General features: G+C 42.9%; 1 protein-coding gene across 1 annotated transcript in view; it reads left to right on the forward strand.

The window, feature by feature from the left end:
* Positions 1 to 15353, forward strand: part of CRYBG3 (crystallin beta-gamma domain containing 3) — a 124440-nt gene that overhangs the window by 31012 nt on the left and 78075 nt on the right. The window contains exon 3 of the mRNA XM_061134282.1: positions 12989 to 13410. Coding sequence (XP_060990265.1) covers positions 12989 to 13410 — 422 coding nt within the window. The remainder of the gene's footprint in view (positions 1 to 12988; positions 13411 to 15353) is intronic.

The following is a 15353-nucleotide window of genomic DNA, read 5'->3' on the forward strand; positions in this document are numbered from 1 at the left end:
GTTACTATGCTTTCACTTGCTTTTGCCATCTAAGCCTTTTCTGAAATCTCTTATCTGTTAATATCTTTGCTCTTCCTCTCTTTGTACTTAAAACTTAAAAAAAAAAAAAAAAAAACCCAAAACCCCCTTACTGTCATTTCAGAGTGTTTTGCACAAGAGAAGAAATCAGTGTTTGTGATTTGTCTCCAGTGTTAATCAGAGTTTTATCTCTTAATAGTCGAAAATGTGGAGAGATTGTCACTCAACAAACTCACACTGTTATAGAGAGGAGGCAGGAGAATTCAGATGCAGTTCTACACCATAATGCTTCCCATTTGTGAACTTAATTTATAACTTACAGACTTAATTTACTGAAAAGAAATCCCTTTAAAAATTAAAGAAGCTATGGCAATAAGTCTGTTTTCAGACTGAGTCATGAGCTAAATAAAATGAATTAAATATAGATCATAGGTTATAGAATCTCCAAACCAGGCCTAAATAAATTGATGACTTTTAGGATTGTTCTCAGTAGCTTAGCATCTGCTTTATGTAGACTCTTACCTTATTTTAGTATTGTTGCTCATAATCAATCATACAATGTAGGTGAAAGCCCTGGCATCTTTTAAAAGTCAGTGATTGATGTATGCCTGTGACGTTTCTAGGGGTAACCATGGAGTATCAATATTGTGCCTATTACTGTTAGTTGTTAGTAATTCATAGCCCTTATTTTTAATGTCATCATAAGTAAATCACTGAAAAAAACTATGCTTTTTAAATTGTTGCCACTGTTTACTGATATATAAAAGTAGAAGTGTGACTCAAGAATAACTCACTGAAGAAAAGTAGTCAGAAATTATTCTTAATGTCAATACCTATATTGAGGGTACAGTACTGTTTAGTAAGATGAATATGTTAAATGATGCATTTGTTCATATTTTGATTTCTGTAGTGCTTCTTTCCTTATTGGTCTTTTTCAACACGTTTTTGGCCAGAGGGGAAATGGTAGTCAAATTTAAACATACTGGATGTTTTCATAGTTAGGAGAAATTTAATTACTGAAGTAATTTTTGGAATAAATTATGGCCTTAATACGTGCTTGCTACCTGTATTCTCAGCAATGCAAATAGCCATATGACAGCAATTTAATATCAAAAGCATTTCTTTTTCAAGCACAAGAACTCTTTTTAAAAATTTTAGCTATAATTGGACTTGGAACCCCACATATAAACAGGTTAAAGCAAAGCTCCCCTGTTGGTGATGGGAATGAGTAGCCTGGAGCCTCAGAGTCAGCCACTAACACCCTGCCTCTGCCAGCCATGGCTCCTCCTTGGAACAAGTTTTTAAATTACAAGCAGTGATGGAAAGAACAGTCTTTGGAATCAGATGTATCTGGGCTTAAATCCTAGGTCTCCATGTGGTAGCTTTCTAACCTTGGAAAATTTGTTCAGCCTCTCTGAACTTTGCTTGTTCTCTTTAGTCAGAGCAGGCGGGGTGAGGGGAAAGGGGTGTCTTACTCTTATTTTATAGAAATGTTTTAGAATGAACTGAGATAACACGTGCTGCACTGTGCAATAGCTGACACAGGGGAGGTCCTCAGGAAAAGAGCCGCCCTCTTGTCCCGTGAAGTCTGACTCCAGCTTAGAATCTAACTGTTTAAGAATGGTGCTGACTTTTTCTGTGTGAATATATGGAAATCAACTATTAGAAGCATTGATTTTTCTGTCACACTTGAAGGCACTCATGAACACATGTACACACACTGAATTTTAGCCAGAAGTCGAAGCGTCTCACCCCTTGATTGCTTCTGTAAAGACTAAGGGCCCTCAAGGTGCCTGAAGTGGAGATGACAATGTGTGACAGAGAGCTGAGCCCGTCCGTGCAGCTGGCACTGGTCTGGGGCCTTGATGTCCCAGCCTTCTTGAATGTTGAATGTATTGCCTGGTGTCTGGTGTGATTTGCTACCACTCCAACCTCTCGTAGACCTCGCTTAGTCCTGCTCTGTGCTATGAGGGAGTACCTCGTCAGAGGGGAAACTGGGGATGAAGGGTCATATACCTACTTTAGATTTTTGTGAGTAAATACGCCTCCAGAGGTGGCAGATACTGATTTGAGAACATAGGAAGGAGCTCAAGAAAGCTCTCCTAGAATTAAAAACATTTGTTATTGTGGCCCAGTGTTTTCACTGGAGACGTCTTTGTACCATAACAGGAGGGAATGGCTTTTCTCCTGTTACGGCGTCGACTTCTTTTCTTACCTTACACACCTGCCTTGTTGATTTCACTTTTACCTGCATTGTAGCCTACAGCAAAGCTTTCCTTCCAGCCCAGTATGTTGTTCTGAGCTTCAGGGCGATGGAGCTGGTTCCTTGATGGGCCTTTCCTACGAATGTCACTGGGTATGAGATTTGACTCAAAGTTGAATTCAGTGTATTTTATCCTAATTTCCTTCTGTTCCCATATTCCCTGTCCTGCCAAAAAAAGTGAAAGTCATGTCGACTCTGCGACCTCATGGACCGTGGCCTGCCAGGCATCTCTGTCCGTGGATTTCTCCAGGCCAGAATACTGGAGTGGATAGCCGTTCCCTTCTCCAGGGGATCGTCCCAACCCAGGGATCCAACCCAGGTCTCCCTGGGCATATTCTTTACCCTCTGAGCCACCAGGGAACCAAAAGTCCTGCCAAAAGGTGCCACCAATTACTCAGTCCTGACATCAGAGAACGATTCTGCCAAGCAGTGTGTTGTGGCCAGATATCTTAGGAGAAAACTAACTAGAATTCTCTAGTAGGCAGCTGGTTTTAGTTTATAAATGCCCAATTTGGGTAACCATTAGTAATCTAGGTAATAGTCCTCCTCGTGATGAAAGCATGACGTTGTATGCCTTCCCCTTGTGGTGATTTTGTTTATTGGAAGAACACACACATGCACACACATGCACATGTATATGTTGTGTGTGGGCAGTCTCCATTCTGAAAACCTTGAGTTGTTGTAATTTCCCAGGCAAAGCAGGCAAGGGGTCAGTGGCGTCAGCAGTGATAATCGTGTTGTGCAAAGATGTACCCATGGTGAGAGCAAGTAAGAGGGGAGAGGAGGAGAAAATAGGTCTCAAGACTCTCTGAGAACACACACGGTGACATCAGGCCCTGTAGGCATTACAAGTGACAAGAGATGGAATTAAGGAGGCACATGGAAGCTCGGTCCACGAGAACCCTGACTGCCATGCTCAGAGGTCTGGATTTTATCCTGACAGGGGTGCCCAGGCATGCGAGCCCTTTAGGGATGATCAGATTTGAAATCTGAAGCATTGCTGTGGCTTTTGTGTGGAGAGCAGACTGGGGAACTTTAGGAATGGAAGCAGGGACACAGGTTAAGTCACTCACCGCCAGCAGCGTTCTCGGGGTGAGGTCATGGTGTCCTGGCGTTTCATGGACTATTCAACAAGTGGGAATGTTACAGTTTACAGAAAATGGGCAAAATGCAGACACAGCATGGTCAAGTTCGGTTTGGATGTACTGAGTTGGAGGTTCCAGTGAAGCGTTCAGGTGGCTAGCTGATGATTGCATATACAGTCTGAGTTGAGAATACACTTCTGGGAATCATCAGATCGATCGGTAAGAAATGAGAACTCTTAAGAAGATCATGAAGGTAAAGCAGCTCTGGGCTGGAAGCTGGAAAAACGTGCTTTGTAAAGAAAGGGTGGCTTAGAAGGATGTGAACTAGAAGGAGGCGGAAGGAATGTTGAGAGAAGAAGGGAAACATCAGGGTGATGTCACGGGAGCCAAAGGGAGATTGGTTTTCAGGATCAGATCCAGTCTCACCTCCTGTAGACATACCACATCAGATCAGAGCAGAAAAATTACATTGAATTAACAAGTGTGAAAGTGTCTCTGAAGCCAGATTGCCGGGGCTAAAGAGTCACTGAGAGGAAATGGAAAAAAGATGGTGACAGTTGGTGACTTCTGTCAATGAGGTTGGTAGTGAAGAAAGGAGAAGTCTTTCCCTGGACTTAAACTTTGAATGGTGGGCTTATGGGCAGGGGCAGATGAGGCAGTGAGGGGGCTGCTTAGAAGACGTCAAGCACTGTGAAGTGGTGCCCTGGTGGATCCTTGGAGGAGGAGTTGTCCTCCCTGCATTGCGAGGGCGAATGAAGGAGGCGGGACTGATGCTGCCGCTGTGATGCAGATAGAGGAGGGCTGGGGGCAGGACTATGAAAGAGCATCTCTGTGAAGTGGAAGGTAGGGTCCTCTGCTCAGCAAGGGATGAGATGGTGGAGGGCGCATGACTTAAGGGATGTGGTAAAGGTTTGAAATAGCTTCCATGGGAAATGGGGAGGCTGCAGACTGATTTCCAGCAGAAACTGTAAATCGTGAATTGTTGGCCAACCACATCCACTTAGCTGTGTGTATCCCCATGGATTTTTAAAGCAAGACATAGTTACTTGTGGAAAAGATAAAACCAGAATTTTAGGTGGTGGGGATGACCAAAGAACAAACAAAAGAAGCTTTGAGTGTGTTAGCCATATTTGATCACTGGATAGAAAAGATATGAAAATTTCTGGGAACTGAGACAGAACAAGAGAGGCCAGAAGCTGTGATGACGCAGAAGGACTGATGCACCTGGCACAGTGGGGTAAGAGAGCTGAAAAGATGAGAGGGTGTGAACACTTCGGGAATGCCGGAGATCAAGATCCACAGGCTGGGTGCGTATGGGTAAAGACAAGGGTCAGGGTTAGCCAAACAGTAAGGCCCAGCAGAAGTGGAGGTCATCGGAGTTGAGGGTGCTAAGGAACCGGGGCTCAAGGTGTCGTAAGCATCACGCCTGCTGTGCACGATGAAGGCAGAGCCTGAGGGAGAAGGGAGAAGGGAGAAGGGGTGACCAACCCTCTAAAGGAGGAGTCATGTGGCTCTTCACTGTTCCGCACTCAACAGGCGCTTGGCTGACACTCCCTGTCCCTTGACCATCTTGACCTTGTTCGCTGTGCCATTCATCATGTGGGGACAACACCTGCCACTTGTTAGAGACTACCGAAGGAGGTGACATACTCATGCCCATTAGACCTGAAAACAAGTTCTGACATCACTGGAATGTATACTCGATGACAGCAGGGCTGTTGGGTTTTGTTTTGTTTTGTTTTGTTTTGTTTTGCTTTTCACTGTTGCATCAAAGCACAGGGCAGTATCTTGCCGTTCATCACTTAGAGAAGAATGAATGCCTTGACATCGACATTGGCCCTGACTGCTCCTTGGTACACCTGATCACAGTCCCTGGCTGCATTCCCCCAAATGCTCTTCCAAGTCCTCTCTATCTGGGGAGCTCAGATCCCAGCTCCACCTCTGCATCCCTCCTTCAGCTAAGCATCTCTCCTCTCACTTCTGAGGTCAGAGCCACGTATTCGACCTTGCTCATCATCTTCTCCCCCTTACAGAATTGCTCAGGCTTTAGCTGCTTCCTTATCACTGTGGTTGGAAGTATTCCTACTATGCTCTGAGGCTCATGCTTCCCCTTTTTTAGACATATTAAGGACTGTACTCTTCATCTCATCACCTTCTGCTTTTCTTTCTTGAACCTGTCCTTCTTACCTTGTTCAGCAGTTACTCCCTCCCCATCAGGTATACAGCTGATCCATATAAATCAGGAACAAAAAGCCATTTCTTCTGTCTTGGACCTTAAACTGTCACCTTTCCCCCTGCTTTTTCTAGTTAAAAAAATCTCTCAGAAGTGTTGCTCTCTATTTACCAAGTGTTCCTGTTTCCTTGCTATGTGTCCACTGTTTAACACCTTGAGTTTAGGGCTGTACTCACGAATTCCTGAGCTGTTTTGATTATTTCTTCTGCATTCCTAGGGATTCCCTATGGTCTTCAGTTCCTTTCTTTATTAATCCAGCAAGTATTTAAGCACCTCTTATTGTCAGGCACATTTCAAGATGCTAAACATAACAGCAATGAATAAAACAGACAAATAACCCTGTCCTTGTGGCTTTTACTTTCTAGAGGAAGAAACATATCAAATAATGTGTGTGTGTGAAATGTGTGCTTGATACTAGCAAATACATAGGAGAAAAATAAGGCAGAGAAGAGATGCAGGCAGTTTCAGAGTGGAGAAGTTTACTGTTTTAGACTGAGTGACTGGGGAAACTTACAATGAAGGGATGACAGTTAAGTAAAGGTCTGAGGGCGGTGAGGGGGTGTGAGTCGATAGCTCTGTGGGGGAAGAAAATGCTAGCAGAGAGAAGAGTGAATGCACAGTTCCTGAGGTATGAGTGGGCCTCATGTTTCTGAAGAACAGTGAGAAGCACCGTCCTCATCTTCCTTGACCTCCCAGTGCCATTTGCCATTTGCTCCCCTTTGCTTTTGGAAATGTCTGCTGGGATGACTGTTCCGGTTTTGGCCTTCCCCATCTCTTTCATTGATTGTTTTCCTTCTTTGTGCCTGCCTTTTAATCCTTTTTTTTTTCCCCCCCAGTGCTTTTTTGTGAGTCCTTCTTTCCCCTGAACATGCTGTGTATCACCAAATCACATTCTTAACTGGTCTCTGACTGCTTCACCAGGGACCACAGATTCAATATGTCTGACATTTACTTTGTTGCCTCACCTCCCCCAACCCCCACAAAGGCTCTTGCCTTGTTTTCCTTGTCCATTTTTGGCTTAACTACTTAGTCTCCCCATTTAGAAAACTTAGTTATCTATGACTTTGTTATCCCTCATCCTCCACTTCTAGTTGGTCATCTTATCGACCTCATTCCCCCTCCTCTGTGCCTGAGTGTTCTTCAGCGACACCCTTGCTGAAATAAACTTACTTCACACTCCGTGTGCTCGACACATGCTCCATGTTGTCTCAAATGCTCTTCTCGCCCTTCAGGAACAAGCGCAAATGTTAGCTCCTCTCTGCAGTGAATTCTCCTGTGTGTCCAACTGTTTGGAACCCCATGGACTATAGCCTACCAGGTTCCTCTGTCCATGGAATTCTCCAGGCAGGAATACTGGCATGGGTAGCCATTCCCTTCTCCAAGGGATCTTAAGCACCAATATCCGTTGGATCACTGAAAAAGCAAGAGAGTTCTTGAAAAACATCTATTTCTGCTTTAATGACTATGCCAAAGCCTTTGACTGTGTGGATCACAACAAACTCTGGAAAATTCTTCAAGAGATGGGAATACCAGACTACCTTATCTACCTCCTGAGAAATCTGTATGCAGGTCACGAAGCAACAGTTAGAACTGGACATGGAACAACAGACTGGTTCCAAATAGGGAAAGGAGTACATCAAGGTTGTATGACTTATATGCAGAGAATATCATGTGAAATGCCGGGATGGATGAAGCACAAGCTGAAATCAAGATTGCTGGGAGAAATGTCAATAACCTCAGATATGCAGATGACACCACCCTTATGGCAGAAAGCGAAGAAGAATTAAAGAGCCTCTTGATGAAAGTTAAAGACAAGAGCAAAACAGTTGGCTTAAAACTCAATGTTCAGAAAACTAAGATCATGTCATCTGGTCCCCTCATTTCATGGCAAATAGATGGGTAGACAGTGAAAACAATGAGAGCCTTTGTATTTTTTGGCTCCAAATCACTGCAAGTGGTGACTGCAGCCATGAAATTAAAAGATGCTTGCTCCTTGGAAGAAAAGCTATGACCAACCTAGACATCACATTAAAAAGCAGAGACATTACTTTGCCAACAAAAGTCTGTCTAGTAAAAGCTATGGTTTTTCCAGTAGTCATGTATGGATGTGAGAGTTGGACTATAAAGAAAGCTGAGCATCAAAGAATTTATGCTTCTGAACTGTGGTGTTGGAGAAGCTCTTGAGAGTCCCTTGGACTGCAAGGAGATCCAACCAGTCAATCCTAAAGGAAATCAGTCCTGAATATACTTTGGAAGGACCGATGTTGAAGCTGAAACTCCAATAGTTTGTTCACCTGATGCAAAGAACTGACTCATTGGAAAAGACCCTGATGCTAGGAAAGATTGAAGACAGGAGGAGAAGGGGATGAGAGAGGATGAGATGGCTGGATGGCATCATAGACTCGACGGACTTGAGTTTGAGGAAGCTCCAAGAGTTGGTGATGGACAGGGAAGCTTGGCGTGCTTCGGTCCTTGGGGTCGCAAAGAGTCGGACCTGACCGACCAACCCATTGTGTACATGGCTCTCCTGTGCTCCACATGGTGATGTAATGATGAGTATCTTGCTAGACTGTCAGCTCTTGAATCCACAACTAAGTCTTATTAATCACTGTACCTGATGCTTTCTTGTGTGTCCCTGTTTGGGGCACATAGCGAAGAGGATAGACAGACAGACAGATGAATTTGGACCTAAGCACACTGTATTAATATTGAGTATGTAGGGGAAAAAAATTAAATTCCCCAAAATACATATGCCTTCATAAGTAGCCTTTGTATGTTACATGCAGAGTACCACCATCTTTGAGGACAACTGGAATCAATGTTTTACTAGTGTTTGCTTGAATCCTGAGTGTTTTCATTCTGTTTCTCACTTGTTGGATCAGTGGCAGACCGTCCAGTTGGCAGGTGACATTGGCATTAGCTTGTGGCAGGCTGAACTCCATTGCTGTCTAGGCTGAGGGCTTAAGAGCAGTTATTTTATACTAGACTTTTCGTATGTAGTTATATAAATACACGGTTTGTCATGTTAATAACAGTGCCCTTTCCTGCTAATTTTGGTCTCTAAATACTTTTCTTGTTGTTGTTGTTGAAGGTATTTTAATTACTGACACAAATTTCTCATAGGATTATTAGGCAAAAATTAAGCAATAAATAAATTCTAGGAAACTGAGAAAATGCTCTTATTACATTTAAGATACAGGGATTCTGGGATAGCAAAGAAGTGATTATTGAAAGGAAGGAGAATTAAGTGATTTTTTAAAAAAATTTATCACTCTAAAAAGGTTAAATGTGAAGGCATTCACTAGTTTAGCAAAATATATTTTCCTTGCTTAGGAAACAGTCCATTATATATTTTTTTAATTTTTTAAATCGATTGATGATTGTTTAACAATATTGGTTTGATTTCTGTCACACATCAACGTGAATTAACTATAGATGTACATTAGTCCCCTCCCTCTTAAATCTCCCTCCCACCTCCTGCCCATCCCCACCCCTCTAGGTTATTACAGAGCCCCAGTTTGAGTTCCCTGAGTTGTAAACAGCAGCTCCCCACTGGCTGTCTATTTACATATGTTAGTGTATATGCATCCATGCTGCTCTCTCCATCCATCTCACCATCTCCCTCTTCTCCCCGTCCCTTGTCCATAAGTCTGTTCTCTATGTGTTGTATATTAACACATATATATGGAATCTAGAAGGATGATACTGATGAGGTTCAGTACTATCCTTCTAGGTGCCATATATATGCGTTATATACAATATTTGTTTTTCTCTTTCTGACTTACTTCACTCTGTATAATAGGCTCTAGGTTCTTCCACCTCATTAGAACTGACTCAGATGCGTTCCTTTTTATGGCCGAGTAGTATTCCATCGTATGTATGTACCACAAGTTCTTTATCCATTCGTCTGTCAGAAGACATCTAGGTTGCTTCTGTGTCTTGGCTACTATAAATAGTGCCACAGTGGACATTGGGGTACAAGCGTTTTCTTAAGTTTTGGTTTCTTCATTGTATATGCCTCGGAGTGGGATTTCTGGGTCATACGGTGGTTTTATTCCTAGTTTTTTAAGGAATCTCCATACTGTCTTCCATTGTGGTTCTGTCAGTTTACATTCCCACCAGCAGTGAAGGAGGGTTCTTCACACCCTCTCCAGCACTTGTTGTTTCTGGATTTTTATTATGGCCATTCTCACTGCTGCAAGGTGATATCTCATTGTAGTTTTGATTTGCATTTGTCTAATAATGAGTGATGTTAAGCATCTCTTTGTGTGTTTATTAGCCCTCCATTTGTCTTCTTTGGAGAATTGTCTGTTTAGGTCTTTGGCCCACTTTTTGATCGGGTTGCTTGTTTTTCTGGTATTGAGTTATATGAGCTTCTTATATATTTTGGAAATTAATCCTTTGTTAGTTATTTCATTTGGTATTATTTTCTCCCTTCTGAGGGTGTCTTTTCACCTTGTTTATAGTTTACTTTGCTGTGCAAAAGCTTTTAAGTTTAATTAGGTCCCACTTATTTATTTTTGTTTTATTTCCCTTATTCCAGGAGGTGGGTCGTAAAGGATATTGCTATGATTTATGTCATACAGTGTTCTGCCTATGTTTTCTTCTACAAGTTTTATAGTTTCTGGTCTTACATTTATGTCTTTAATCCATTTTGAGTTTATCTTTGTGTATGGTGTTAGGGAGTGTTCTAATTTCCTTCTTTTACATGTAGCTGTCCAGTTCTTCCAGCACCGCTTATTGAAGAGAGATTATCTTTTCCCACTGTGTATTTTTGCCTCCTTTGTGAAAGATCAGGTGCCCATATGTGCGTGGATTATCTTTGGGCTTTCTGTCTTGTTCCATTGGTCTGTACTTCCGTTTTTGTGCCAGTACCATACTGTTGGAAGTAGTCCATTATATTTTGAAAGGAGTTGTCAAGTAAGTAAAAATAATTGAGGCAGTGAGATGAATAGTATTTTTGATTTTATAGAAGCTTTTTGTCTTGATTTTGTTGATGTCAAAAATGTAATCATATTGTTTTCCTTAAAAAAAAAAAACACTGCCCCAATTTTAAAAAAACCCACTGTGAATCTGTATGCATTTTAAGAATTTTGGTGTTGTTTTAGTGAGTAGCCTACAGTTCACTTAAGCATTGTAGCTGGTCATTACAACAGAGTAAATGGAGTAAAGGACAAAAAAAAAATAGCACATGATCACTTTCAAAATGTCATCTAGCATACTTTCTGCTGTCATATTGAGAGACTATATAAGATGTTGACATGAGGAGAATGCGCAGTTCATTTATAGAGCAGGCTCCCATAAATAGCAGAAGGCTGGGTGGATGAGGTGGAGATACGTGGGATTGAGTTGCAGTTGAAACCAGTAAAAGGTGAGACTTTGACTCTAGAAGGCTGGTGGTATTCTAAATGTAAAAGGCTCACAAGTTATATTAAGGACCTAACACATAGAAAAATGCTAATGTGTTTATTCAGAAATAGTCCTGACTCCTAAAGTTGGAACAGACCTTGAAATATGGTTCACTTGAAATTAATTTCCTAGGCTAATGGGTTCTAAACATTCCACAACCATTCATATGCCAAGTATTATTAGTGGTTAGTGGAACACTCCTTTAAGCTGTTTTGAATTTGGATTAAAACAAGGAAGGAGGTGAACAAATGACATTCGGATGTTCTTGCCTTCTTGAAGATCAGCCTCTTACAAAACATCTTCCTGTGAACCTGCCGTGGCCTAAGGCGGTTTCACCTGGGCATGCTGATATTTTTCTGACTCACACTCGAGCTTTCCTTTTGTAAGGACCAGCGAGTGTGACATCTGACAGATACTATCAGACGGCATTCCTCGTACAAGTAGGTGAGTGAGCATGTTGGGAAGGCAGGCTGACTTGGCCCCTTTGCCTGAAGCTGGGGCGCTTTAGGCAGGAGAGAGCCTGGCCTGCAGTTGGCGGTGTACACGTGAGCGGGCGTGTGCTCCGCTGCTGCTGAGTCCCTCCAGTCGTGTCCGACTCTCTGTGACCCCGTGGACGGGGAGCCCACCAGGCTGCTCTGTCCCTGGGATTCTCCAGGCAAGAACACTGGAGTGGGTTGCCATTTTCTCCTCGCATGCATGCATGCATGCTGAGTCGCTTCAGTCATGTCCGACTCTGTGCGACCCAATGGACAGCAGCCCAGCAGGCTCCTCTGTCCACGGGATCCTCTAGGCAAGAACACTGGAGTGGGCTGCCATTTCCTTCTCCGGTGCTTCACTAGTAGGTTAATTATGAGCAGGTAAAACTCACTCCTGAAAGTGTCAGCATCTGCAAGAATTCCTGGTGCTGCCCACCCTCTGCGTTACCACACATATCAGGGCTTTGTCTTTTACCATGAAGTTTTTTTTTTTTAATTTGGAGTATAATTGCTTTATAAGCTCATGTTTCTGCTGTACAATGGAGTGAACCAGCTCCAAGTATTAACATGCCTATGTCCCCTCCCTCTCGTCCTTCCTCCCCTGCCCCGTCCCATCCATCTAGGCCATCACAGAGCATCCAGCCGCGCTGCCCGAGTTGGGCAGCAGGTTCCCAGGGCAGGAATGGAGACGCATTCGCAGGGAGGGGAGAGGCGGGGTGCTGTGAACTGAGAGAGTGGGTTTGACATAAACACCCTCCCGTGCACACCACGGGAGTTTATAGTGGCCTTTCCCTCCCAGGTGATAGACCGTGCTGCTGTCTGTCCTCATCTTCTCGAGAAACAGTTTTCTACCATGTGGTAGCTTCAGGGGTTAACACAATGCAGAAGTGATGAAGTCTGTTCAGGTGTTGTCTGTGTGGAGCGCATGAGCATACGGTCTATGAGTTCTGTGATAATAAAGGCTAACTTTAGATACACAAAGTTTGCTATGACGTGCCCCTTTACGTATCCCTCCAAACTTACCTTTCACTCTTATTTCACGATCTTACCTCCAGTCATTTTACATTAGAAGCTGACTCCTCGTTGGACATGGAGAGAGGATGGATGTGTGGGCTGGGGAAGGTAGTGGGGTGTGGGGGAAGCAGAGAGAGAGGGGGATGTACAGGCATCCCTCTGGCCCTGTCTGCGTCTCCTTCCGAGGGCACATCCCGCCCCCCAGGTTACCTCCTGCGCCCTCACTGCCCCCAAACCTAGACTAGTGACCCCTGGGCTCCCACGTGGCCTGTACTTCTCCCTTTGTGACATTTACCATATCATGCTGTTAACGCCGTGCTGACGGTGCCCTTTAGTAGGTTGTAAACTCCTAAGGAGTGGCAGCCATCCATCTCATTCACAGAAATATCCCTGGCCTTTAGCACAGAGAGTGGCACATAAGAGGTTAGCAGTCAGCCCGTGTCAGTTTTTAAAATGATGATGCTTAATATTCTCTGTTTTGTTTTCCAAGATTCCCCAAAGTGAGGACAAAAGGACCCAGGCCCAGCAGCTGATCACTGTTCCAACACGGGAAGATTCCAAAAAGCCCAGTGACCTTTCCAGTTCCACTTCAGAGGCCAAAATAGGAGAAAGCGATAAACAGCCAAAAGAAAGCTTCTTCCAGTTTCTAGGTAACTTATTCAATATCTCAGGAAAATCTTCTCTCAGTGAAGCCAAGCAGTCTTCTTTCAAAGATGAACATGACAAACCTGAGAAAGACTTACGAAATCCCAGTCGTCATGAGGAAGGGGGCCAAAGGGAAAGTGTTGATGGCTCCCTGAGAACCCAGGCGCTTCCAGCAGAGGAGCAGGAGTCCAGCTCAGCGGAACTCTCGGATGCCTTTTCTTTGGATACAACACAAGACAGTGAACAGGAAACCGGCGACTCGCTGAAGTAAGTTTAAAATTTACTGAGCTGAAAAATTGAGCTTTTGGACCTAGCCTTAGTTCTGCTGCTACTCATTAAGGGGATTTGAAGAAATATTGTTATGTCCCTGCTACTAGGTGAAAAATTACATGATTCTATGTACCATATCCAGGGTCTTCTGAGCTATTTTGAGTGGGTGGTACTAATATCTTTTGGGTGCTCACTTTGTCACAGTACAAGATTTACTTCCTTTTTTAAAAATAATTTTATTTACTTAGCAATTTTTGCCTGCGCTGGGTGGTGTAGCTGCACGCAGGCTTTCTCTGGCTGCAGCGCACGAACTTCTCGTTGCGGGGGCTCCTCTCGTTGCGGAGCGTGGGCTGAGAGCACAGGCTCAGGAGTTGTAGCGCGTGGGCTCAGCTGCCACACGGCATGTGTTCCCTCCTGGACCAGGGATCGAACCAGTGTCTCCTACACTGGCGGGCGGGTTCTTTACCACTGAGACACCAAGGAAGCCCATGAGATTTATTTCTGATTTAAGACTTCTTTAAATGGGAGTGTTTCCCGGTGTCTGAATTCTTCTGTAGCCAGACCGGCAGTGTGTTCAGTATCTGCGTTTGGGGAACAAAAATAGTCCTGTGATTGGTGTTCACATTCTATCAATATTGTTCCTTTGTGGAATCCAATTAAAGGGATTAAGAGAAGAAGTTTGACTGTATTTATAAAAGTAGCCTTTTGAACCTTTCTCACAGCTCCAAGAAACAAATCTTGCACAAATTTAAGCAGCATTTCACCACCCCTTTTTTCTTTCTTTGATTAACAAATGGGCACTAACTTGTTATTCTTTTATTCAAATGAGCTACAAGGAATGTTTTTTATCCAGAAAATGTTTATAACAATGTTGAGTGCATTAGACATTTTGTGTAACATGTAAGTATTCATTCATAGCTAGTAAGGATATTTTAATTTAACCTCTACTTGAGAATTATTTTTATTATTTAAAGATCTCACCAATGCCTTAGGCAGATATAGATGACAACTTAGAACTGTGTGATCCTTTGTAGTTTCAAAGTGTCCGCAGGCGTATGCTTTCAGCAAGTTCCGCATAGTAAGCTTTTAAGGTAGGTGTAGGCACAGACCCATCTTATGGTTGTGAGAACTGAGACCCCACGTGGATTCAGGTTTGCCCACCAGGAATGCTGAGGTGGGGCTTGCCCTGCCAGATCTTAAAATGTGCCCATCAAACCGCATTAATTGAAATGATGTCATAATACTGGTGTAATATTTGCTAGATGCTTAAATGGAACAGAATAGACAGTCTAGACCCTTGTATATTTTGAGATTTGAGCCTTCAAATGTGACAGCATTATGTATTCATGTAGAAGGGAAAACTTGAGGAAATTGGGTAGCAATTGGGAGAAAAAAATAAAAACTAGATACTCATGTCATTTTATATTAAAATTAGAATAAAAATGATTAAGAGACATACAAAGCTAAAAGCATCTAAGTGTGGATTATTTTGCTGAGAAGCAGTTTTCTAAGCATGATAGCAATGGAAAGTATCTGGAAAGAGAACGTTAGTAGACAAAATTGCTTCCAATTTTCAAACTCTCTTATGTCCAAAACCATAAGCAATACAGTAAATTGGCAAATGAGAATGCTTTAACTGACAAGCATTTTAGTTAGCTCACCAATAGAATAAAATGGGCAAACAATAAAAACAAGTCATTCAGATAAGTGAGGAAGAGATGTATTCTCACTAGCAATCAAGGAAATGCAAACTAAAGTGAGAACTTTTCTCCTACTAAACTGATAACAGTAATAGGTGATAATACTCCATAGGAGTTAGAGTTGACTTGCTAATGCTCATATACAGTGCTGTGAGTGGAGGGCTGCATGTATCAGGAACCTTAAGAAGCTTGTAGTTATCACTAATGATATACAAAGGTGTTTATTGAAACATATGTAGG

The sequence above is a fragment of the Dama dama genome, chromosome 31, assembly GCF_033118175.1.
Source record: "Dama dama isolate Ldn47 chromosome 31, ASM3311817v1, whole genome shotgun sequence".
Taxonomy (NCBI): domain Eukaryota; kingdom Metazoa; phylum Chordata; class Mammalia; order Artiodactyla; family Cervidae; genus Dama; species Dama dama.